The sequence below is a fragment of the Seriola dumerili genome, unplaced genomic scaffold (genome assembly GCF_002260705.1).
Source record: "Seriola dumerili isolate Sdu_G_001 unplaced genomic scaffold, Sdu_1.0 BDQW01000756.1, whole genome shotgun sequence".
NCBI classification, from domain to species: domain Eukaryota; kingdom Metazoa; phylum Chordata; class Actinopteri; order Carangiformes; family Carangidae; genus Seriola; species Seriola dumerili.
The window spans coordinates 637,504-665,158 of record NW_019175011.1 but is presented as its reverse complement, the minus strand read 5'-3'; the positions used below and the strand labels follow the sequence as shown (position 1 = coordinate 665,158).

The following is a 27,655-nucleotide window of genomic DNA, read 5'->3' as shown; positions in this document are numbered from 1 at the left end:
GAATTTGTGTGTTAATGTTAATTTATCACAGCAGCAAAAATAACTGCTTGCTGTTCTCTGAACGAACCCTCACACTCTGTTATCAAAGACATTTACTATTTTCTTGGTTGAATATCATTTATTTAGAACAAGGGGCAGAAAATTTGTACCAAAGCATCCAACTGATGCTGATACGTCAGTAGACAAGTGAAAACAGGGAAAGTCAAAGGATCACCAGAGTCGTTAGGATTCATTGTGTGAGGACCATGAATGTACAAAATTTCATGGCAATGCATCTGATAGTTGAGATGTTTTTTTGTCTGGACCAAAGTGGCGGACCGACGACAGCACTGTCATCCCTACAGACTCACGCCGCAAGCACGGCTAAATTAATGAATTATCAGTTTAAATGTAGTCTGACACTACATTAAAAAGCTATTCACTTACAGTAATAAGAGTATGTGTCCTCACAATTGTGAAATACCCCCAGATCTGGATCTCTGCCAAAACAGAATCGCCTCTTCCTTGGCCCAAAGGTCTGTCAATCAGTAAAATTTTATGAAGATCCATTCATGAGTTTCTTAGATATGGTGTTGACCGACAGACTGATGACAACATTACACCTCCTGGTAATAAAGCAGCAGTATACTGTAGGGATGGAGCCATAATGTTGCCAAACCCAAGTGAGGCAGATAGAGTTTCTGATAAGAAGTATGTGAGCTGATGTTTCTGACTGTAAAGTTTTATAACCATGCGTGTGTGAGACATAAAAGCAGTCTTGCGGTGAGACTTGGACAGAGAGAATGGGAGATCACTGGAAAAGGTGTAAATATTTGAAGATGTAGCCAAAAACAAATCCCAGACAGAGCCGAGCGTTTTCTCACAAGCCAACCACAGTGTGTTTTATTGGGTGCTTCAGTAATACAAGTGCACAACAAACCACTCTGCAATTGCAGAGGTGGCGGGTAGCCAGTAAATATACAAGTCCTGCCTCTGTCACGGGCAGACCTATACTTTTGTGGTCTGCCTCAAAAGCCTTAGAAAAAATACATACAGTACAAACAGAATCAGAGGAAGTTAAAAAGCATGAAGGATCCATTGATGCAAACCTTCCTGTTCCATGCAGATAACATATTGATGACAAATACAAAAAAACAAACAAAAAAAAAACAAACAAGGAAAACAAAGTAAAAGCATATATTCTGCATGTTTGTTCCAGGTGCCACTAAGAAAATGAGGATACATACTGTATAGCTGGAGGACAATGCGTATGATAATTATAATATTCTGTGTTTTTTTTCTCCAATACAATACTTCCAACATTCAGATATTGGAAAATAAAAATCCCAATCTACTCTTTGTATAAAAAAGAAGCTTTCAAGTCAACAAGGAACAGAGGACATTATTTTTATTTTTTTTTGTTGTAGTTTGATTTCTTTTTTCTCTTGCTTTTTTTTATTTATTTTTTTATACACAGAAAAGGTAGATAAAATGTTGGGGGGGGGCAGAGGAGGAGGGTGATAGAAGGGCAGGTATACCGTTGCACTTAGTGAGTGTGCTTTGACAGACTAAGGGTGAGAGAGGTAGAGAGAGAGGTACAGTGAAGGGTGAGGGAGGAGGTAAAAGGAGGAGGAGGAGGAGGGGTGGTTCATGGCAGGGAGTCTATGTGGCGTATCTCTTCGTCCATTGTTTGGCTATTCTGTCATGCTCTGTTCTGTTGGTCAGGTACTGTGTGGCGATGCTTCCCACCAGAGGGTCGGCTGAAAGGCACAAAGAGAGAGAACGCGTGAGCTATTGGTGAGTATAATCACAAACCCTAGATCTGTGCTGTAACACACGGGTGAGAGACGGTTTGCAGCGACACTGTCCTCAAAATTATGTGGTAAACGTTTGTGCAACGGAGGACGTGTCACATCGCGAAAATGATCACGTTTCAAGCAGTGTTTTTGTTGGCAAGGTAATGAAAATTGTGTACATAACAAAACCCTCCTCGAGTTATTGTAGTGCACTTTTTCTCTTTTCTTTTCGGCATTTATCAGTGGTGCAAACAAACAAGAATAAATCTGGTTTTGGTTTTCCTCGTCTACCAACAGCAGAATGTCTCACAGCAGATTTTTGTTTCCATTACGACCAGCTTCTTTTTATTTCATCTTTATTTACAAAAAAAAACTTGTGAATATATTAGGTTGTTGTTCATTCCCCAACTTAATTTAAAAAAAAAAAAAAAAGGCAATTCTATATGTTCTTACATAATAACATACCACTCAATAGTGAATTTTTCTCTCTTTCCGTTGCTCTTCAAAGTTACTCTAAACATTTCTCTAAGTTGCTTGATAAATGTTTATCGCTCATTTTTTAGAGCCATTCTTAGAAGTTTGATAAATACAGACCCTGGACTTTGAATATGTTGACTAACAGTGAAATGCAGCAATCAGTTTGTGTACAAGCCTCATTTGAACAGAGGGCGGGACACCGGCGTCCTAGTGTGACAGTGATAGTGTAAATGCCAGGTCCTGAATGGCTGTGTGAATGGCTGACATTCAGAACGGGTGTTAAGATTACATTAAGACTCCACTTACACCTCTCATTAACATGCGACCTGTATCAGGATATTGGATCGGTATGAAGAAAACACATGTTAATGCAGGTGTAAATGAACACAGCGTGAGTGGAATGCATACAGATCAGCCAGACCACATTCTGGAGGTGGTCTAGTTGCTGTTGTGATCCGATCCGTTACAGCCTGGCTACAGTCACATTAAATTCCCATTCCAAGAAAATGTCCCCACACTCTGCAGAGAACAAGGACCTGATGTCCTGTTTCTGTTGTGAGAAATAAATAAATATTGATCAGAGCAATCACAAACCATAAACAGAGTATGAGAGTGATGCTACAGTTTGTCTGGCAGAGTGATAACGTACCAAATAAAGTGTTAAAAACATGTTGGAATCACAACTTCTCCATTTCCAAACACAGTACATTGTGTTTCTACTGTCCAAACACTCATCCGCCCGGCCACAGTTGAACAAAGGTGAACTCTGACCTGTGAATCTGCCGGAGCAAGCCAGACGTCGCACCGAAACAGGAAATACACACTTGAATTTATCTGTTATTTACATCTGGAGACGGAGTAAATATTTGTGTACCGGAAATGTAATCTGACCAAGACTTTAAAATCTGTACAGAAAGTTTAAAGGTGACCTAACTCCTGCTTAACGAATTTGTATATCAAACAACCAGAGTCTACTCTATTAGTAAATCTGCAGCTCAGTGTTTGGACCAGTGTTTTAGGTTTGTGTATTTTCCTCTTACTGTTTCAGTTATCACCCACAGAATTACCATTTGCAAATTCAAGCATTTTATAATAGGAATTTTTATATGTATGAACATTACACCAGAATTAAACCCGACAAGTGATTCCTTACATTTTCTAACCATTTCATTTCACATCATGAAGCCATTTACCACATTCACTCTGGCTGATTGACTGTATGTTCCAGACTTTAAAAGAGTTTTGCCTGGGGGACAGATGTAGCTTTCATTTTTATTATGGTGACCCTCAGTGGACTCGATTACATGGTCTCAGATTCAGCTGTGTCAATGACCAGTTTTTCATATTAGGGGCAAAGAAACCCCCTGAGGAGCAGCAAAGACTGTGTGGTGATTGAGGGAGAGGCGTTGAATTAACTTGGAAAATGACCATAAAACCGACGTGGTTGCAGGTTAATTCTCTGTACTTGGCCGACTTTGATTATTCTCACATATATCGTGTTGAATTTGAAATTGCTACAGGTGAGACATTTTACATCTTTAAACGTGGGCCACTGACGAAACAATTCACCTGCCGGGTCCTGAGTTTTCTTGGTTTTTACACTGATTTTGCAGCCTGCACTCATTCACCTCCACTATTCACTCCGCTCTCAGGCCAACAGAGTAACACACTGGTTTTGTTATTGTTTTACCATCGTACATGTTTTTTCATTCAACACTCGTTGTGGGTCACTTGCTCTTCTCTGCTGTGAAATTGGGGTTGTATTATTTATGACATCGAGCCACTGACTGAGCCAAAGATCTGTCAGCGTGGAAAATAACGAGAGTTCGAATTGGTTGTGGCTTACTTAATACATTGTTAACAAACCTGGAAACCTAGAGATTTGGCCTTGAGTAAAAATAAACATTACATTCAAAGCGGAGAAAGAAAAAGCAGTTTGATCTGTAACACAGTCCAGCACCTATTTACTTTATTTAGATGTGGATCTTACCTGGGTTACAGTCTGTGAGCAGGGAGCAGATGGACAGCAGCACCTTGGAGATGGTGAGGGCGGGGCTCCAGTTGTCCTTCAGGATGTCCAGGCAGATCACCCCCTGACTGTTGATGTTGCAGTGATAGATCCTCGTACGAAAAGTTACCTGCAGGAACGAAAATAATACAGTTCAGGAATAGGCACAAAATGTTCTTACTTGCTGAATGACAGGAAATAGAAGTTTATTTCTGTGACATTGACGGTGGTGGTGAGAATAAATCTCAGCAACACAGGAACTCAGTGAACAGATCATTTTCTGGATTCATCAGTCAAGTGTTTGGTTTATGAAATGTCAGAGAATACTGGAAAATATTCATCAAAAATATCCCGAAGCTCAAACAGACAAACAGTCCAAAGATATTTGGCATATTATCACATCAATCAGAAATTTCAGCAAATCCTCACAACTGAGAAGCAAGAACTTTTTATTTTTAGATTTATCTGTTATCAAAATAGTTGCAGATAAATTTTCCGTCATTCAGCTTGTTGCTACAGCTCTGAGGATGTGCAGCGTTATTTATTCAGTAGTGGGACTGTTGTCTAAAAGAAACATATTGTACTGCATAAATGATTAACAGTTATTCATACGCATAAACCAATAGATGCTTTAAAATAACCAAGAAAACATATAAGATGAAAGAATTTGAACATAAAGCCCTTCTTGTGTAGCTATTAAGTTAAAGTAATAGTTCAAACTTTTGGGAAATATGAGGATTTGTTAGAGCCAGCTGATGGTTTATTTAGCTAAGGAACTAATTAAGACAACTAATTAATTGAGCTTGACCTCCTGTAAAACCACAACTTGTCTTTTTCACGCTTTGGTTTTTACACCGATGACAAATGAGACATAACGTGGGAATTAGAGAGCTACTACTGTTTTATCTGGAGAGAGTGAGGTTAGACTGCTTCCAGTCTTTATTTGAAGCTAAGCTAACTGCCTTCTGGCTTCAGCTTAATATTTAATGGATAAATATGAGGATGTTATTCATCATCTCATCTAACGTTCAGCAATAAAGGGAATACGGGTTTTCCTAAAATGCTGAACTCTTTCTTTAAGACTGACACAAAATAGCCGGTAAAAATCCCTTCGTCATCAAAGGCAACTCTAACTTTGATGTCACAGTTTTCTGAAAACAACCACGAAATTGTAATTGTTGCAGTCAAAAGTTCAAACCATCTGATCTTTGGTTCGCTTGACCCTGAAGCCGACGACCTTTTGAGTGAAGAATGTGGCCTGTGATGTCGTCAACCGGCATTAAACGGACCACATTTGCTTGACTGACCTTCAATAGGAGACCAACTTTACAGATAATGTGATTGTGCCATGAGCGTAGTTTGAGGAAGTGAAAACTTTGTTTCGCTCCGTTTCTGTGAAACACAGCATTAAATTGTATGACACTGCGAGGGATGTGGGTCATTGCATCATCACACAACAGGGTTCAAATGATGAAGTGTAAACATTCAACACAGTCGGCCCCGTTTTCTAACACAGGTTCTCCGGCCGACAGACAGAGCTACTGCTTAATGCTGAATGATTGTTTTCTCTTTTGTGCCTCTCAAATATGAGGATTTGCTGCGTTTCTTAGTCCCTCATGACAGTCAACTGAAAGTCTTTGGGATTTGGACTGTTGGTGTGTTGGCTTTTGTCTGTAGGGAAATAATAAAGGGCATTTTTCACCATATAATGAAAATCCTAGTTGATTTTAAAAAGTATTTCAACAGCAGTTTTGTATTCCTGTTGTGCAATCCTTGTTAACTCTTAGAAATTTCACAAATCAAAAGACACCAGACATCAATCAATGAGTGTAACATGTTTAAAACTCTATTTAGAGCTGAAACAATTAGTCAGTTAATGTGTTTTAAACCGATAGAAAACGGATTGTTGTACTTGCTTTTTAAGCAACCTGAAATAATCCCACTTCTTTTAAAGACAAAAAAAAAAAGCCCAAAAATCCACCTGTTGTAGATTCTGAAATGTGAATATTTGCTGCTTTTACCTCTGTGTTTTGGACAGTTGATCAGCAAGCTATTTAAATATGCCAGCTTGGGGTCTGGAAAATTGTTTTGGGCAGTTTTTTTCTGACATTTTATAGTCCAAGCAATCAGTGACCTTTGACCTTTAGGATACAAAAAGCCATCACTTCTTCATTTGATCCCATTAGACATTTGTGTGAAATTTTGTCATAACTGGCGAATGAATTCTTGTGTTACGTGTTTTGTTCTGTCACAGTGACCTTGAACTTTGACCTTTGACCTTTGACCTTTGACCACCACATTCTTATCAGTTTTTCTCCAAGTGAATGTTTGTACCAAATTTGATTAAATGTTCCTGAGATATCACGTTCACGAGAACGGGGTGGACGTTCGTACCTGAAAACAAAAAGGCAAATCATTAGTGGCTGCCCCAAATAAATCCTAATTAATAACTGCAGGCCTAATTGTCACATTTAAATATTTCATCCAGGGAGACCTTGTTGATCTCAACAACCACCAGTCTCCATCACCGGCCACTGAGCAGCTCCACTGGAGCAATTAAGGGCACAGATGTTTGATGTGTTGTTCTATTGTTCTGCGTTAAGGACATAAAAATACTTTTAAACATAAATATAAAAAGACAATTAACTGATAACTGAAATGAATCAGCAACCATTTTAATTGTTTGACTAATTTGTCTGATAACATGATCTTTAAAAGTGGCTTGTGGAGATAACTTTTTGGCCATTTGCTTACAATAAACAGAATAATGAAAAAGGCTTTAATTGATTCAGCCAATAGTGATGAGCTCAATGATCAGAACCACTGCTTTCCAGATTTAAACCAATATTCCTGTTACATTTGTATGACCACAGAAAAAGGGAGGAAAGAAAGAGTTAAGAGGACAATCTGTTAAAACCTCAGATAAGAGCATGTTGGCAGTCGATGAGATGAAAAATATGAACAGGATAAATTGTGATGACTCCGGGAGATGAACTTTAAGCCTTTAAAGAAAGACAATTTGCTGCACAGTCTGTCAGGTCTGTGAGAAGCTTGTTAGAACCGGTGAGACGACGACGACAGTTAAAAGCTGCTGTGGGCCTTTCACCTCCTGTCTCTCCTTCATTCACATTAACACTGAGGTATCAGCATCAGTGTCTGTACGATGGCTCTGCTTCATGGCTCCACTGAGTGACATTTAACACCGTTTGTCACTGCAGCCACAAAAATAGCTCTAAAAAGGTCGGCGTTTTATTCCAGCCAGTGAATTTTATTATTTGGGTTTTATTTTCTGCTGTTTTGATGGATTCAAAACAGCATTTACTCCATATAGTCAAAGAGAAATGTTGCTGTGCTTTAACCAACAGAGGGCAGCATGATGTGAAGCCAAAGCACCACCACAATAACAGTTTTGTTGTCACTTCGAATATTAGACTCCAGCACCCGAGTGTAAATTAATTCCTGCGCTTGTCTCAGTAAACAGCCTTGTGCAACCACACAGCCTCAAAAGCCGACCTGTAACATCTATACTCTAATGTTACCTGCATTTGTGCTCTCTTAAAATACTCTCGTATTTACCACTGGGCTGATTGTGCAGTCCGTCTCAGCTTGGGTTTGAGCTTGACGTCTGTTTGGTCCTGACACCTGACACCTCTGTTCGCCCTGCTGCTCCAATCACCAACATCTGGCCCTCCTGACCCTGACCCTCCAGAGGAAACCTCTAATGAGCCTTGGCATTCCCAAAAAAAAAAAAAGGAAGAAAAAACTCACACAGGGCAGGACGTTATAAATAACCAGCCCCCTCGCCCCCACCGCCCTCTGCAGACACAGAGCTCCTCTCCTGGCCCTGGTTCGGAAACAGAAACACATCCACCTGGCGAACTTGTCAGACCGAGTGAGAGGGCTTTTGTCTCTTTTTAGTGATTTTAAAAGCGAGTCGGGTTCTGGATCCAAAATTCCCAAGCCTGAGGTCTGAGTGTATTCAGCAACTGAGCTTCACTGGAGCGTTTCTATAGTGAGGGAGTGTATGGCAGCTACAGGCCCAAGAGTTTGGTGTGTGTGTGTGTGTGTGTGTGTGTGTGTGTGTGTGTGTGTGTGTGTGTGTGTGCATGTGTGTGTGCAGGGGGGTTTGGCTGCAGATCACAGTGTGTCGGAGGGGTAGGAGGTATTGAAGGGGGCGGAAACACTCAAGCCCCTCTGGCTACAGAAAGCTGGGCCGGGGCCTGTGGATTTGTTTGAGTCTGCTGTCAAACACAGAGCTGGTGGTTACACAGCACAAAGAGCGAGAAAGAGGGAGAGAAGAGGGCGAGCGAGCATTGGGAGGGGTGTGCATGACAGAGAGAGAGAGAGAGAGAGAAGGGAGTGAAAATGAAGGCCAAGTGAAAGGGTAATCGGGTGCGCGGCAAACTAAAGGGAGATTGGCCCTGACAGTCTGCGTGTTCAATAATGACATCCACTCAAGATCTCTAAAGTACTCTGCAGACAACACACCACATGAAACAAGAAGAGGGCTCCTTCACAAGCTGAGCATTAAACAGGTCAGGATTCGGCACGACCCAGATTGCGAGCTCAAATCACAACAGTTCATCATAGAACAAAAGTGAAAAAAAGTGCAAAACAAGCTGTGGAGCAGCTGGGTCAGAACGCCGCAGCGCTGATTCTCAACAGCCATGACATCACTGTGATGCTCTACGACCTTACTATCACCGATTCTTAGACGTAGTATAAGTCACACTGCATCTCGTGTCACCGCTTCTTTGTGCGATGGGAGGATAAATAGGGAGAGATCACGCCTGGACCAAAACTTGCATGGCCAGTGAACTGGTGTGTGAACCCACAAACGAAACAGGATGTTCCCTAATTTCCTGGGTATGATCAGATTTTTGGAGTAGTATCTTTGGCAAACTGGAGTACTAGTTGGAGTACTCCGATAGAAACCATGATACTGCGGCATGTAAACACTTTATGCAGTTTTCTTGGTCGGTTCAGACACAACTGCACACAGATGAGCAGAAACCTTAGAGTCATGAATGCAGGAATATGAATACCAGGGTTTCTCATTTTCTAGGTGAGGCCGTATCCTGAATAGGACTAAAACCACGATAAGACTCAGAACCACTAGTGCCAATTTAAATGCAGTCACTGTCAACCCTGGGCAGGTTTCCAGTCCATCACAGGTCAACAAAAAAATTCATGGCCCACATAATGAAAGATAAAGACACAGTCTGTTCTAACAACAATGATATTTTGCTGTGAAAGCAGTTCAGTTTGTTGTTTCGGCCAACCCCTGTCAAAACAACTATCAATAGTTTCTGCAGCATAAAAACCGAAGAAAGCAGCGGCTCAGCTGACTACATGTAAGTTAAAGGCGTCACTTCTAGTCACACATGCGTTAGAAATTACCAGCATACTCTGTTTTCAGCTCATTGTCTGCGTGCGTCTTTAATTAAAGAAAATGTGTGGCTCTACTGTGTGTGTGTGTGTGTGTGTGTGTGTGTGTGTGTGTGTGTGTGTGTGTGACTACAGGCCAATCTTAGTTTTAGTCTTTTCCAGATCGTTAAATGACCCACATATATTCCCTACATTTTTCCAGGCTTGCCAGATCCTGTGAAGTAAGTCAATACTCGGTCAGCTAAACAAGCAAACACATATTTTAACGCTAGCATCTACTGGCTGCTGACCTTGGGGGGTTTGAAGGGGTAGTCTGGCGTGAAGGCGATGTCCAGGAAGAAGACGCCTCCCTCGTACACGGAGCCCGGGGGTCCCAGGATGGTCGACCTCCACTCGTAGATGTTGTCTCCTTTGGGGCCGGCGCTAGAAAATTGAAACAAAAAGACGTGTTAATATGTTAATCAGCGCAGCATCCTGGAATCGACAGCCCGGTGTTCAAAGTGCCAGTGGGCTGATTTGGGGGGGGGGGGGGGGCCTGAGGCGGTAAATGCTAGCTTCTGACAAGTTAATGATGGAGATTTGGGAAATGCTGAAGCTGTTGGAGGTTTGAGGGTTTTTAGTCTGAGGCTATTTTAGAAGGATTTAGATTATCTTTCATATTTTTGATGAGGAGATTAGATTACCTGCTAGTGGGAGTTGAGTTGCTGAAGCATTTCTGACATACTGACAAACACCAGTGAACCACAGTAAGCATGCGGCTGTAAAACCAAAAACTGTAAAAAAAAAAAAAGGCTTTACATAATAAGAAAAGAGCTTCTGTATGAAGAGAGCGCAAAATGATTTCATATTCAAGCCAGTTGTTTTCATGAGATGGGTATTTATGCTGAGTGGAGACTGAAGGTCACATCTGTTGTATAGGCCCAGTAATTAATGCCATTTCCATATTAAGGGTTCCCTCCCCCCACTGTTGTTTGTGGTAAGACCCTGAGTTGGCGCGGAGCCAGGAAGAGACCGGGACAATGTCCAGATCACAAAGCTCGGGACAATGAACAATCCCTGCGATTTCATGTAATTACCAGGGATTGTGTTTGACGCCAACCCTTAGCTGCTGGCACATGCGCTTACAAATGTGTGTATGTGAAATGCAGTCACGCTTTCACTCAGGGCTGTGATATCACTGGTCACTTTTACTCAAAGATAAACCAACAGTCTGAGACAGAGAGTTGCTTCAAGCGGCTGTGTCAAACAACAAACTGTTAAAACGCGGCATCTGGTTCCAGGCATGCCCCTGACAATAGATCACTCTCCATAAATAGAATTTAGACATTAGATATTTCCTTCCTCCTTCAGTGTCAACACATGCAAATTTCCATTAATCTACTTTGCCACTCTTTCCTACTGTTCTTCTCTTAAGCCTTCTTTAATTAGCTAATTATGATTACTTCTTCTCTGGGGAATTACTTCAGAATTCATGTCAATCTGGACTTCTGTTGTTACAGGCACAAAGACAATCCTGGATCATTTTTTTTTGTAAGAGTGAAAATCAAATAACAAAAGCAGACAGAGGGACGATGCTGGACACCGTTAGTGCACAGGAAAGAGACACATACAGGCCATTTATTTCTGTAAACCTAACACTTATAGTGGTACCGCAGTACTCCCTTCCCACACACACATGGAGAGTGCTCGTTGTACAAAAGGACACAGATGTCAGACAAGGTGTTAAGGAGCATGTTCACTTTAAACATATTATTAGTATAGTAGTTTTATTCGTATTATGGCGTATTAACGACATCGGTTTTGTTTGTTTTGGCATCCACGGATTTGTAAGCACACAGAGACAGATGTTGACATCTGATAGCCGGCAGCTTGTGCTTGGAAAGCCTGTCATAACAATATAAAGTGAGCGCAAACCACATTATGAACTGCTGCTCATATTCAGCTGTTCCCACATTCGTCTGCCGTGCTATTCAACAGAAGTTAAATTAGAGCAGAAGATTTCAATATTTCCATCACAACTATACTGAAAGTGGAGAGGTTTAACACAAGATGTCAGGCTGCCAAAGCTGTGTCCATTAAATCAACTACTCAAAAGAAATTCCCAGCTGACAAATAGAAAGTAGGGATTCTTTGATGAAATGCCCAATCTTTGTTCAATTGTGGATTCAGAACTTATTGTCCTTCTGCAGACGAATGCCGTCAATCACAGACCCACAGCATCAGTGCTACTGATGCAAATACTTCTCGTGTAGTTACTGACACCCGAAACTTAAACAACTTAAGATTCCTTAGTCGATCAAGATCCCAAAAGTCAGACTCAGTCCTTTGAATTGAGGCCAGTCCAGTGGCAAAGTGGAGGCGCCAATGCACAGGCAAGAAACACTGCAGGGGTTTCCAGCAAAAAAAAAAAAGAAAAAAAGGTGAACCTGGCTCAACTTTCGGCACAATGGAACAAAACGCCATCCCGAAAGACGCTTCAGTGGCCAATCATATGCACACAAGCACCGGTTTTCCTCCTGTCTACCTCTTGATGGTTGTGGCAAAAGATAAAATAGCTGCTTTCCAGAGTTGTAAGAATCCTGTTGCTGAGTATTATGAACTGCTGTGCAGCGTTTTGGAGACTAATAAGCCTTCAAACTCACAGTTTGTATTACACGTCTCACCAGTGTCACAACCCGCCTTTACTCCTGAGTCTATGTGGCTTTGATTACAAGTCTTTTTTGGCTTTGTAATTAGACCTGACTGATTGATTGATAGATACTGTAAATCTTTTCAACTGTGGCTGATGACTGAACCTGACCACTCTCCAACTCTCTATTACTATTTCCTGCTGTTGACAGAGCCATATAGACAGCTTATTTTCCTTGCTCAAGGCAATCTTCCCTCTGTGAAACCTGCGCTTACATTTCGTTCATTTTATGTGCTACACACACCTCAAGGCAACACTTCCATTATCGCCACTCTATTCAAAAGCTTCCCTGACACCACGGTGAAAAGGGAGTCGGCTATTCCATTTCCAAACATCTCCAGCAGAAGCAGATGCTCACTTCCTTTGACGCTGATGAGTTTGTAGCAGCGATAATAACTTGGACGTGGGGGAAAGATAGAGATGAGCAGGAATGGCAGAGGTCCTCGCTCAGCAGAGAGATTGCTGTAGGGGATCTGACAACCGCACAAGGGCTGCAGATAAAGGCTAAGTCAATAGCTGAATGTGCATGCCACCACTGGCTGTTGCTTGGAGACCTCCTCCCCCCACCGGCTTGGGCGTTCCTGTGGTGCTTTGTTGCAGCTGGTTGAGGGCCAGCTCATTCAGGTTCTGACAGTCTCACACTCGGCCATTAATTTTTAGGGAGAGGTGATCCGTGTGGCCCGTCGCAAGAAGCTCGAGCTGAGCCTCATCGAGTCATCTGCAGATTCGTACTGCCAGTGGATGTTTGCATGAGATCCCATTAACCATGCTTTAATTAATGCACCGTTAATGTCAGGATTTAATGGCTTACGATTCCTCGACCCTGGTTAATAGCTTTGCAGAATATTATGCTCTGTAGCTGACAAATTCAATTTATTAATTATTGGGTTATAATAAATTTACAATTTTGCAAACGCAACTTTAAACCAACAGGCTCATTTCTTCATACACTGAGGTTCTGTCTCGTCACGCACGGCTGCAAACTCCTAATTCTCTAAAAACCACTGCTGCCAAATCAATGTGAAGTCAATGAAGGCGTTAAGAACAAAAAACCTACAATAATCTAACACCCGGCACTAAAACTGAGAACGACAGCTAGATAAATATTACATGTCACTCCTGTCTTTCTCTATCTCTTCTCTTCTGTTCAAGCAGACAGATCTCCCCTGCACAAACACATGACGTTAGCTTGTGTAACAGTGCTGCTTATGGGCTTTGTTGTAGGCTGCAATAATAATAACCTCTGTGTAAGTAACACTACATCTGCAGTGCACCGTCAGCCAAATTCCTTGATTCAGTGAGTATTTGGGTCATTTGTTTCAGGGGTCTGGGATACATTAGTGCGCGGGTGTCCGTGAGAATCTCGCCACTGCCCTGTCCTCTGACATTACGCTCATGGAGGAACCCACTTTGACAGCTGGCCTGCTTCCTCTGCAACACAGCACCAAAATAGTGCAAAACCACAGATTCACACTGTTGTCTTTCTCTGAGTTTTGCTCTTTTTGTTATTCTTAATAGAAATGAGACTTTAGTAAACGTACAATCAACACCTGCTTGTACTATTAGGATGATTCCAACATGTTTGTGGTTCCTGTGAGGGAGCGAGTGATTGCATCTCACACTGACCTTGTTCAGAACCACATCGCTGCACACGAGGCTGAGAAAGACTGGACTCTGTGAAACCCAGAGACTCCACTGAGACATGTTTCAGAGTAGGAGGATTGAGAAAGCAGTTTCTTCATGGAATATAAAGAGGACACTGTGCTGCAGACCTACGTCGTCATTTTTACCTTTCATTCTTGGTTCCTGAAAACTATCCAAGCCGTGCCTCATGATCACAGACAGCAGTAATGATTTCCATATATATTGAATGACCTTTCCTTCCCATGATACAGTGCAGTATGTGAGACCAGGGTGTCCTTTGCCCATTTAAAAAAAATCATCCACATTGCCTTATTTCATAGAGAGGACAATTTGCAGATTGGTGCCAATGCCAAAAGTTAACCTTTATCTTGCAGCGCGACAGCTGGGCTAATCTGCACAAAATCGCTAACCTATCTCACGGTTATTGTCACCTTGAGCCATTTCCCACAGACATCAGGACTGAGGTTAAGTTGATGACAGAGATGTAGTCATGAGATACGCCTGGTGAATTAATTTCCTCTAATTATATTTAAATGGTTAAAACAAAAAAAAACAAAAACAAAAAAAAAAGATTTTCCCATGTTTCTTTTTTTGGTATTCATTAATTTCACTCCAGAGCAAATTGAAATGACAGACCAGGATAAACTTACATTCCTACATCAAAGAAAACATTGTAAGCGACCACTATTAAAGAATGCTAGAGTCAAAAACCACAGTTGAAGGGGAACAAGCAGGAACAAACAGTCTTGTGTCCTTAAAATGACTGTGTGGGGTAGCGAGGCACTGTCAAAGAAACGGCTCCAGAGAGAGTGCACTGCTGAGGCTTCAAAGACCAGTTGTGCTTCCCTTTAACTTGCTACGCCCGTGCCAGGCTGTCCTAAGCACTAAAAACAGACTGGCAACGGCCAAGTCAGAGTGGGTTTCATCGTCCGCGATTAAAAAGGATATGCGGAGGATGTCTTTTTTTTTTTCCTTTCTTTTTTTGTAGTTCAGTTATGTAAAACTAATCATGCAACTCGCAGCCATGTGAGAAGATCTCCTGCTGTTGAGAAATGCGTGAAATTTCAAGGGAACCACAAAGTAAAAGAAATGATGTAAAATGTCGTTCGACCTCTTTTCTCAGAAAATTGTCAGGAAACATTTACTCCCTTTCAAAGAAATGCTTTCCTCACCTCTTGCAGCTGCTTCTAATATTGATTTCACAAAAGGATGTTTTTGGTGAACTTAGTGCCACTAACAAATATCTTCAGACTGCTGCCAATGGTTGTGAACAGTGTACCTAGTCATTACATGTCATAGTATAATCCAAGTCCATCCAGTGGCTGCAGCAGTTGTATGAAAGATTTCTGTGGGTTCTATTTTACCAGCATGAAAACTGGTCAGGACTCCATTGAGACCAGCATGAATCCAAGCTGACCCCCAGCTGGTGTTCCCCCATGAAAGGAGAGACTACACTTTTTTTTATTTTTTTTTATAGCCACTTCTCAAGTTTTCAATACTCAACAGATCAGGCTACACTGTCTATATCCAATAGTGTAGAATATCCCTTTAATTTAACAACATAAAAAGGTGGAAACCGGAGTGTCCCTAATTCAGCCTGTCACACAGAGAGCTGTTTACAGAAGCAGGTAAATAGCCATCTGAGCCAAAAACTGCACCAAGGGGCTGATAAATAAAACAGGAAAGTAAACCAATAATTGAATGTGAATCAGTGTGTTTTGGAGCTTGTGAATACCGCAAAGCACAAATAAAGCCATTATCTGCATTATTCGCCATTCCAGTTCATTCCCCACAGGTGCTTTTTTTTTTTTTTTTTTTTCTAATGGCACCGTCATTCAGTTAAGATCTCCTTTTCTATCAGTGTGGCTGCTGCGGTTATCAGAAGAGGAACTTTAATGAAGCAATCTTCTTTCCCCCGACCGTGAAAGAGCTCCAAGACCAATTACTGTGCAGCTCAACAGGCGAGGTGACACCTCCTTCCTCTGTTCTCTTGTCTTTATTGTCTCAAATGACATGGTTTGTTTTTTTAATCAAGCCTTTTATTGTGCATCTGTACAATGAATACTGCAATTACTGACCGGACGGTTTATCCAGCAACAAGGGGAAATGGTTGAGTAGGTGGCTGCATGCTTTCCAAGTAGAAGGGAATAACACAATTTTATTCTCACAGGAAGGCAACCTCGCATGCTGGGCTCAATCAATCCAAACAGCAGTCAGTATTGAGTTGAGGAAGTATACTTGGAAAGAGAGGTTTGAGGAACTGGCCTTTCACTCGGGAAGTTTGTCCTCGCTGGTGTTTAAAGTCGTGTTAACAAAGCTGTTAATAAAGCAGGGGGTCTGTTTATTATCCTCAGCCTTCCTTTCTAATTGAGTGAGATTCTTCTGGCGGTACAGCGGAGATTTTGGTGCAGTAAGCATTTTTTTTTTTTTCTTTTCCTCCGCATCTGAGCTGCTGCATGCAGCCCGAGTCTGATGCAGTGCAAACGTTTGCCTCTGGCTAAGAATGAATAATGCAGAGCATATATCATTACCATAATACACAGGCACTGCATAAAGGAAACAGCACAACACCATGAGTCATAAAAATATCACTTAGCCAACAAAGCATTGCTGTGCATCCAGGGTGAAGGATGACACAACAACTAATAGTGAAAAAAAAAGAAAAAGCTTTAGTTCAATAAACTGGGACCTCATGACCCACAAAGCAAAGCTGCACAAAATAAAAGCATTTGAAGAGCACATTGACCTACACATTAATCACAGTTGATGTGGTGGCGTGCAGTAGCTTTTTCCAAACATTTTCTGCAACATGACAGTAAAAATTGTGTGTGTGTGTGTGTGTGTGTGTGTGTGTGTGTGTGTGTGTTGAGGGGTAATTATAAACATTTGCTTTGCTTGAATAAAACAAGTTAGAATTTGTGCTGACATGTAAATCGCTTTCGCAGGCCAGGGACTCACAGGAACACTGCTTCAGGAAAAGAAACTGCCTAAAAAACAGATTTGCCCTCGAGACAAAACTGCAGCCTTGTGCAATTTATGAACTAAATTAGTCAAGAGTAGGATGTTAATATTTTTAATCTCACAGCCCTACACCAAAAGTGTGTTCAACCATAATTAGACACAGTGTCTTCAGCCTCCCTGCTCCCTCCACAAAGGCACTGTGGGCAGCCATTTGGCCCCCGTGGCTGAGGGATTGGACTTATTACCAAAAGGTCAGCGATCAGAACGAGCAGAGCTGCTGTATCTGCTGTGGAGCCTGATACTCCTGGTGGTCTATTCCCATGACACCATATTAGCCCTGAGGTTTGCAGGTAGAGAAATGGAACAAGATTTTGAAGCTGCGTGTTGAACAAATCAACACAGAGAGAAGGTTATTCATTTGGGATGTTATTCACTGGTTATTATTCATTTCACCATTTAACAGGATGTTAACGAGTGTTAAACATTTCATCCTCCAGACCGCAAATATGTCATTAAGACACTCTAAATGTTCTTGGCAGGAGCGACAGTGTGATTTGTGACTTCAGAGGGAAATCCATTAGGTTTTTGAGATCCCAGTCACGAGGGGTAATGGGATCTCAGAGCAATTGTTTGCTTGCGAGTTACTGTATTTGTTCGCTTGCCAAAAGATTCCTGTGTTTGCGTTGCTGTCAGCCTCACATTATCATTCAGTCATTCTCAATGACCTAAACGGGCTTCTGTAAAAACAGGCAACACTCCACCACAAAATGTCCACACGCTGTGCTTCATGCTCGGCTTCCCCCACAAACCCATTAATAACACTGTGGACAAATGTTTGCCAGAAAACTACCTCACAAATGAGGACATTGAGAATTCAATGACACACATGAATCAAGGCAGGCCGTGTTCACTGTCAAACAAGTGCCGCAGTGGAAAACATTAAGGATAAATTAAACTCCGGGCCGGCGTCGGAGGGAGAGCATATGTTCCCTTCCTTCTATAGGGGCAAATTTATTTCTTTTCCACTCAAAATTTTGTGAGCAGAAAAATGATGAGGGCAGGTTGGTTCGCTCGGGAAGAAAATTATTTTCAGCAGATGTTTCATAGGTGCACTTGGAGAACGGTGGCCATAACAAATCAGCAGAATCCAGTCTGGCACCATCCATCTGTATGCTGTAACATCCTTCTGCTCTAGTGCCAGGCCTCAGACATCTTTATTTATCTGTAGGAGAGATAGAGCATTTCTCCCTGTCTCATGGTTCATTTGGGAGTTTTGTATTTACCGTTAATGTACATATACATTTACAGTATATGTTGGCAAATAAACAGTTGGAAGTACTGAGATTTGACCTGGTAGTCTTTCACCCCTCCCCCCTTTTCTGCTGTCTTCAACCAGTCCTCCTTTTCACTCCTTCAATATTCAGTTTTAAAAAATGTCCAATATTAAAAAAAAAAAATCAAAAAATCAAACCACAAGCTAAAAAGGTTCAAACCTGAACATTTAAGATGCTAAAAAAGATAAATTTTATGTAATACAGCTTAATCTAACAATTATTAACCTTTCTGTCTATAATATACCAGTGAAAATGTCTGTTTTAATGTCCTTCAGCTCATGGTGACATCTTCAAATGTCTTATTTCATAGATAGATAGATATTCAGTTCACTATCACCTATGACACAGAGAAGCCTCAAATGTAAGATGGCTTATATTTGAGTTACCAAAGAAAACTTGTTGCCATTTAAATTTTCTGATTGTTTCAGTATTTTTATTTTTTTAAAGTAAAAATGTCAACCAATCTCTGGCTTCAGCTTCTCCAGTTTTCTTCAGAATTTTGTGCTTTTCTTTGTTTTACATTATTGTGAAATAAACATATTTGGGTTTTGGACTGTTGGTCAAACAAAACAAGACTGAAACCATATTTATGAAGACTCAACTGAATAAAATGTGACTGGGGTAAATTCCACAAAAGAAACTTGTTTACATTTAGTATTTGCTCCCTCATTCTTCATTTCACAAGCATTTCATCAACTTTAAAAAAGGTCAATTTTGCCCAATCCCCCCCCGGTTTGTCTCTGACCCTGCCCTATGCCTATGTGAATGTTCGATATGCTTTAGCACCAGCGCCACCATGAAGACCCCTTTTTATTTATTCTGCTTGGTGAGCTAAGTGATTCTGATTCTGAAGTGGTGGTCATGAAGGTCCTCAGACTGTGAGGTTGATGGACAGGACCTTCTCTAAAAGGTCATGATCATGCCAGCATCAGACGCAGATGGGTGCCTATAATTCATCAATATTTATAAAGGCAGCGATTATGGAACAAGAAATCGATGAGGGTCGATTCATCCAAGGTCAAAATATAGCTGTCAATGTTTTACCTGCTTCAAACTGACATGACATCCCAAAGATCCTGCCCACGATAATCCACTGAAGGTGCCATGCACAATACAGTTATCAATTCAAATACCCGCGAGGTATTCCTGGAGCTCATCCCTCCTTTCCTGCCGCCCTGTCCCCACGCCCCCTCATGAATATTGATAACCCCCCCACACACACACACACACACACACACACTCTCCCCTGCTGTGCTTAATGGTAACACTATGAAAAATGACGCTGGGTGTGTCACTTGCACATAATCCCCTTGGGGCATGGCACAAAACTAATATGCAGCCATCACAGACAGGAAGATGATCCCATCAGCGAGAAGAGAATTAGGGGTCAGAAGCTACAATGAGGAGCGCTTGATTCTTGGTGAGAATGGCTGACGATGATGATGATGATGGAGATAATATTCATGTCAAGGCTTGAAGCCATCGAGCACGTGATGGAGTGACCAGCTGTGTGCGTCTCGTGAAAGGACCGTGTCCCTGCAGCTTGTATGATATCATCAGGGAGAGACGGCTCTGTTTTGGGCATCATGGGGGCATTACATCACACTGGGAAAATCCAGGGACCCAAAGAAGGCTATTTGTTCCACAGGCCGGCCATGCAATGCAGCTCTACTAAAAGAGGATGACATTTGACATTGGCTGCAACTAAGGACTATTTTGATCATTGATTAATCTATCAATTATTAATCTTTCGGTCTATAATATGCCAGACAACAGTGAAAAATGCTTTTAATGTTTTAATGTCATTCATCCCCTGTGACGTCTTCAAATGTCTTGTTTCATCTGACCAACAGTCCAAAGGGAAGCGTCAAACGTAAACTGGCTTACATTTTTTTGATAGTGTGTAAGATATCTTGTATTTACTTATAATACGAGGCCCTTATTTCCATGTCTTCTTCTTGGATTATTAGCTGTTAAACTAGCTCAGCTTTTAGCACTATATCACGCATGTAGCCATCAGTCGTCAATCATCAGAGCATATTTAAGACACTTTTACAGGGTTCTCGTTTTAAACAGAGTCAGCTGGGAACATTAAAAAGTCTGCCGGAGACAGCGTATTTCAACAACGGAGCTAACAGAGATAAAAGCTGCGAGCGACAGCTGTCATTTCAGCTAGCAAACATCTGTAGCTGCTGCCTGGAAATTGAGATGCTGCTTTTATTTACTCCTGCCTGAAATCAAGGCCCAATTCCTTCAAAACGTACTTAACATTTCTCGTGGTGAATCTGCCACAGATACATAAACCGCTTTGTGCTGTATGAGAAGGGAAAGCTCCACAGGGTTAGCAACAGTAACATCTCACTGTATGTAGATATATCTGTCTGTATATTTATACGCTGTTGAAGTGCTTTCAGTTTGTAATGCTCAAAGCACTTCATGAGCTATTCTGTGATTTAGTTTTGCAAATGACTCTTTTGCTGTACCAAGTCTCCCTCTGCCTTATCTACTTCCACTGCAGTTAGTGGTTTCTTACATTTCCCAGAATGACTTGTGACAACCTGACAGAGGAAGGGGGTGAACTTGTTTCTCAAAATGCACCATGGGTTGCGGCTGCATTGCATTTAATCTATTTGAGCTGCCTCGGGACGACAAATTGGTATCTCTGCCTCTTCTTTCGCAACGGATAATTCTGCTGTGACTGCTGAACATCAGTGAACAATAGCTGCTTCTCTTTGGATTCAGATAGGCTGACACCAAAACCTGACATTTACTATTATGTTTTAGGCAGCTGAACATTGTTTTGCTCTCCCTCCATTGTCGACGTAGTGTTTTTGTTTGTCCATCTGTGAGAGGAAGACAAAGGCAGAGCTGTTATTTTAACGACGTCAAGGTGTCTTTGTTTGGATTTCTGTTTGAAATATTGGCGTTGGTGGATCAACATCACAAGGAAGTAATAGTAACAGCTCATAACAGTCACAGCTATGGCACTGCAATAAAAAAACACAGCTAAAAAAATCCCAGTGATTCAGTAGCAATGAAGTATAATGGGTAAGGAAATATGAAAGTGAGAAGCAGAGAGTAGTATTTCTATGACAGGGGTGTATCAGAGGAGGAAGATGTTGGAAGGATGGGATGTAATTCAGATGGGAATGTGGGTTACACCAGAATGATTATTTCAATTTACGAATTACCAGTTTCTTTCTATGTAAATGTAAAAAAAAATAACTGGTTCCAGCTCAACTGTGACAATTCTGTGTTTTATATCAGTGTAAACTGAATTTTGGTGTTTTGGACTGATCATACAAAAATCAGCACCTCTTCTGCTTCAGGAAATTTTTACTATTTTCTCACTCTTTCTATACAAAACAATTAGTTTTTTAATTGAGAAACGAATTAGCATATGGAAAATATGCATTAGTTCGGTTGCAACTTCCTACATGTGACGATTTTCTGTTTTTCTTTGTCATATATGACACCAAAGAGAAAATCTTGTGGTTTTGGACTGTTAATGAAACAAAACAAGCACAATGAAGACAGATACAGCAGCCTCTGACAAACTCTGCCATTGTTCACTGTTTTGTTATATTTCATACAAAATAAAAATAACTGGAAGGTGCTGCCATAATGCCAGGAATTCAGTCTACAACTTCTCCATGAATTCAAAAAAAGAAAATAGCGAGGTGACCAACAACCAGGTGACTTTCCTCGGTAGTAGACTACAGTTTTGGTTCTCAACTCAAAAAAAGACTTTCTTATCAAAACCGAAACACCCTGTGTGTGTGACTCACCCTGTCTACCGTCGATGGAGCAGCGCTACACTTTAAGATGATGACATAAACTGGAATATTTAAAGGGTTGAGGAATTCAGAAATATTCATAAGCCTATCATGTTCCCCCTGTTAGTGTATCTAGGAAGTTTTTTTTTTTTATTCCTAGTAAAAAAAAACAAAAAAAAACATTGCAATATTTGTTGAACTTGCAGGCAGGAAAAACACCATTCCCTTCAAAAAGCTGCTTCATTTGCATCAATAGGTGTAAAAGCAGAAGCTGCCTGCACAATATACCTGAAGTGTATGACAGTGAGAATAATTGCCATGTCAAATCCTCTTGGGCTTCAACGTGTTCCTGTTGGTTTAATGTATGACAACTGCCAGGGTGACGAGCGAGCTGTCACAAAGCTGAGAGTGAGATAAAGCTCAGAGACGAATTTAAATACTTGCTTGTGTTTTCCAAGTAGTGACATAGCACTTAAAGTATGTCTGCTCACACTGTAGGGAAATTGATTTATTTTTTTTAACTCCTTAAAGCTTTAATATTCCAGACTCTTCATAGTCACAGAAAACATAAGCGAGTCAGTGATTTATCTACACAGATGGGTTATTGTAACAACAGTTTGTGCTTTTAACTGCAGCGGAGGGTTAACACAGTAACCTTGGATGGATGCTACAAGAAAAGGCGTGGGCGTTTTATTAGACTTATCAAGTGGGCACCTCCTGCCACAGATGTTTCACTAAATTAGATCCTCAACACTTTGAGGCGTTAAATGTAATTTCTGGCTCTTAGCACAGATCTACACTGAAAGACACAAAGCAGGGCTCTCCATTTTACAGAGGGAAACGCAGCATGACGCCCACCACAGCCATGAAGGCTATGTGCGGAAAGAGGCTGTAGGTGATACGAAGGAGACTGCAGATTTTAACTACATGATGAGGATGGCAAATTGTCTCTGACCGGAGCAAAGTGGCGAGGGAGTCTGAGGGGCTCCTCAGCCAAGAGACGGATGAGATGACATACATCAACCGGCCTCCCAGCGCCGCGTTTGTTGAATGTGCCGAAGTGAATCTCTTTAACACAACTCTCTGTCTGCCTCCTGAAGGGGGGCAACAGTCTGTGACTCCATTTGTCGCTGGGAATGAAATGAATAACCTTTCAGGCTAACCTGGCCGGAAGCGGTGAGCGTGTGGCATACAAATGACAACACAAGCTCCACGGTGTGCGCTCATTCATGCGAGAATGTAAATGGTGCCGTGGTCGTTTTTGCATGAAAAAAAAATTTTGGTGGTTGATGCATCTGAACCCCGTCGCACCCCCTCGTCATTGTGAGCAGACGGCTAATCTGTTTGGGTGCATCACAGAAAAACACATTATTAGATTCTGATATCATTTTAGAGTATAAAAGGGGAACACACACACAGAAAAGGATTATCTCGAAGAAGCTTAATTGTTTCCCAGGCAACTAGTTCCCCACTAAGACGATGACTGTGAAATTTCCGCTAGCGATTATTTTACTTTCAAATGACTTACTCGTGTCCTCCAGCTAAATCCTTCATGTGAGCCAACCTAGATTTTTTGGGGGGGTGTGGAGGGGGAGGGTGGGGGGGGGTGTGTGGGGGGGTTGAAATAGATTAGAGTCCTCGAGGAAAACAACATCTCTTTTAGCCTCCAGTACAATAACAAAACTGGGCTGTGAGCTGGAATGAAAAGGTTAGCTCAATGTTTATCGTTAATGATGGTGGGGTTCTGATGAGACCCAGCAGGGGTGATTAATTCATGTAATAAACAAGGCTGTCTAGGGTGTAGTAATTCCAAATCGCCAGATGAGTCATACAAAGCTGTTTTCCTTAATCATTTTAAGCAGGTGTCTATGAACGAATATGGCCAATCCAAAATGGTCAGAAAACATCAGCATCTCCCACAAGTGTCCTCAATCTCGCGAAGACCGGCTTCCATTTTCTTTCTTAATTTGCACCGGAGTGCTGATTCAGAGACTAATTATCGTGCGGTAATAAACAGAGCCATAATCAACGGCAGTTCCACTTTGTGTTATTTAAGTTCATAAAAGCTGGCTCTTGCGCCACATCCCAAAGGCATGCCTTTTGTCACATCAAGAGAGACTGATGCACATGTGGTCTGCCACTCGCTCGCGACCATATCTCTTCCTCAAAGGGCTGAGAGCCGCGGCAGTAGCACACAATAACCATTGTCTGTGGTAAATCCCCAACAGAGCGAGGAGAAGGAGAGGGGGGGAACCACACGAGAATCGAAACAGGTTTTAAAGTCACACTACCGCTCATTTTCCACCATTTCAGTGCAACCATCACACACTGTGATCTAAAAGGCTACGTTTTCAACAAACGGTTGCAGTGCACATTATGCAGCGAACCGCCACGCCAGAATGGGTTACATTCGCTCTAATTCACCTGAGATTACCATCTCATCAAACAAAAAAGACAAACAACATCATTATGGGAGCAGAGACAAAAGCAAGTGTATTACAGCGCGGCCTTTTCCTCTTTTTTTTTTTTTTTTTTTTTTTAAAGAGACAAGAAACCTTGAAAGGAGCACATTTCTGCTGTCTGCATCCATTACAGCCTGAGCATCTGTACATGAGGGCTTATGAGTTGTTAGAGAAATGCTTTGAAAAGATAACACCTCCTTACCTGCAGTTTGGAGGTGGGTCTAGTGTTATTTCTGCAAGCTCTTTCTGAATCCTGGAAGAGAGAGATTTTACAGTTAAAAGTCTGTCTTTGGAAAAGCACATTTCCAGATGATAAAAGCTGAATGAACGAGCATTACTGTAACACATGTAGTCAGTCAGTGTGAGAATTTTTTCCTTTTAATCCGTCTTGAACCATGTGCACATTCAGTACATGTTAACAACACAGTGCAGATTGCAAATGACTTGAGTTTGGTTTGGTGCCCATTTTAGCTTAGATATAATAGAAATGATGTAAAGTATTTTGTTATTTGTTGTCACTTGTCTGTGTTGCATAAACAAAATTAAGAGCAACATCAAGCATGAGGACAAATACGCCAGCTTTGATAATCTGCAGCAGATAACCATGCAGAATGATGACTCAGACTGTGAAGGGCAACTGAGTGCAAATGCTGCTGCTAAACTCACGTTCACATCAACACAGCACTTCAGACAACACTGAGGCCTCTCCATGTTACAGTCGTTGTGCTGAAAGGACTCAAAGAGACTGCTTTTAAGTCAAGCATAGACATACAAAAAGGGAGATGTTCATAGCATCAGTCGCCAATATAAAAAGACTTGGCGGCCTCAGCCAACCCTTTGCTCAACTGGTTGCATAATTCTGTCATCGCCTGTCTTTTTTTGGGAATAAGTGGTGAGACTGGTGGAGGTAAGTGTCGGTGGTGTTGGCGGTGTGTGGGAGAGAGAAGAGTGCCGCAGAGCATGAGGCAAATCCATTCAAACAAACAGGCTGGAATGGGAATATCTCTTTCAAATGACAGCAATGACACTCCAGTGCCGGGCCGTGTGAGTTACCTCCTTCCTGTGGGTTTAGTGTCACAGTGAATAGTGTGGATGTTTGAAATGACAATGCATGTGGGACTATAGTCTTTTTATATAACTTCACACCTCCAGGGCACAAGGGGAGAGGCCTTTAGCTTAACAAACAACGCCTGTGCAAATGCTACTCTCCAGAGCCAGAATCAGGATTTTTTTTTTTTTTTTTTACCTCTTGGCACTAGTTGAAAGTTTAGCAGCAGTTTTACTCGAGATCTTGGTCTCCTTCTTTTTGGGCTGTGCTTGCTCTCTCTCCTGCTCAGGTGGTACCGATTCCCTTTGTTCAATATCTGAGCTTCCCCCGCTGGTGCTGGGGCTGTCGTCCGGTCTCTGTACTTCACTGGACATCGTGGGCCCTGAAAAAGTGAACGGCAAGTAATGTCACACCACGACCTGCGAGCACGGCAAAGAAAGGTTTCCACTCCAGAGGGCAATAAAAGAAGATATAAGATCGAACTGCTTGTCTGTGCCATCTCCACAAAATATGTAGATTTGAGGGAAGATGGGTTTAATCTAATAAATCTAAGACTTGGACGTGGATGATGAGGTTACAACTGGGCAGGGATGTGCAAAGTGTGAGCTGATGAAAAGACATTTGTCAAAGCCTACAGCACTGTGAATTACAGATGTATAGGGCCCTTGTTTAAAAGGATATAATAAGCCATTCACCCTAATGAGCTACTGGGGGTTGTACAGTACAGGCTAATTGTTTGCAAGACTTTATATGACCCTCATTTATAAAAACAGACTAAATACCATATGTTTGATCAGTGCCATGCTTTCCCCCTTTTCTTTACATGGAAAGAAAACGAATAATAAGGTTATGGGTCAATGTTATGGCCCAACAGATGGATAAAACGGCTCTTATTAGCCCATATATGCACATATAATCCATGACAGATCAAAAGAGACACTTGAAAATGAAGAGACCATCCGTGAAGACGAGCACTGCCCCTGGTTTTGTTTAACATTCATTCCATTAAAAGCCTCCTGTGCAGACGACAAAGACTAAGGCTACAATAAAGATGCTGTACTTGATATGTAATAGAAAAAATAAAATAAAATAAAAAAAAAGATAAGATATCTGAAAGGTAAGAAGTTAATGAAAACGATGAAGTGAAGCGGCGGACAGCTCGCCTTTCCCGGGGGGCGTTTCATGGTGATGATAGGGACATCAACGGCTGAAATGTACCCGGTTCAATACCCGGTTGAGATGCCAGGGTCGATGCGGAGATATTATACTCTCCCAAAATAACAACAGAGACAAGTTAAGATGTTCGTGTGTTATCAGACATCACTTAATTGCTTGGTGGAGCCCGGTAGGTCAACATTTGTGGGCACGAAAAACACAATAGGGGTCGACCGGGAGACTGAAACACAGCCGTCCTACAAAAGCGATCATAAACATTATTGGGAGCTAGCTAACATAACGAGGCCGGGGGGGTGGTGGTGGTGGGGGGGGGGCGGAAAGTAGGGTACGTTGCATCGCCGCTGCGGGGTATTTAAAAAAGAAAAAAGGAAAAGCAGTTACAGGCCTCTGTGTTTTAAACTCAGTGAAAATACGCATAGAAGAAGGCGTTTCTGCCGGGCTCGTCCCGAACAGCCGACGGCGGGGCTGATGGAGGACGGGCAGCGAGCAGGGCCAGCGGAGCGGCGGACGGGGGGGAAAATGTGCGGATCCTCGGCGTTTCTGGAGTGTCCACATTGTCCGTTGAAGAGCACTGACCCTGCCTCGGCACAAAGGGAGGCTCGTCCCACACGTCCACCTCCCCCCTCTCTTTTCCTCCTCCTCCTCCTCCTTCTTCTTCTTCACTGGAAAACGACACTTTTCACGGGACATTTACGTACTTTTCGCGTATCTACGAGGGGCGGCTGAATGCGTGTGTCGATATTACCTGGCGGCTGGCCGTCGATGCTGCAATTCCGCGTCGTAATCCCAAGGTACCGACAAAAAGTATATCCTCACACGGCCGTCTGCTCGCTCCCGTGTCCTTGCTATTTAACTGGAGGTAGCAGCAGAAAAGCGATTACAGAAAAACTGAGGCAGCCCCGGACCGCCTCCATGCG

At 41.9% G+C, this 27,655-nt stretch overlaps 1 protein-coding gene across 1 annotated transcript; it reads right to left on the bottom strand.

Annotated features, from left to right (window-relative positions):
- Positions 1 to 849: 849 nt before the first annotated feature.
- On the bottom strand, positions 850 to 27,655 carry LOC111236888 (ubiquitin-conjugating enzyme E2 E2). The gene is made up of 6 exons (XM_022765787.1): positions 27,484 to 27,655; positions 25,761 to 25,944; positions 24,717 to 24,767; positions 9,939 to 10,071; positions 4,243 to 4,390; positions 850 to 1,739 (listed from the first exon to the last, which is right to left on the bottom strand). The coding sequence occupies exons 2-6, from the start codon at positions 25,934 to 25,936 to the stop codon at positions 1,642 to 1,644; spliced, it is 606 nt and encodes a 201-aa protein (XP_022621508.1). The 5' UTR covers positions 25,937 to 25,944; positions 27,484 to 27,655; the 3' UTR covers positions 850 to 1,641.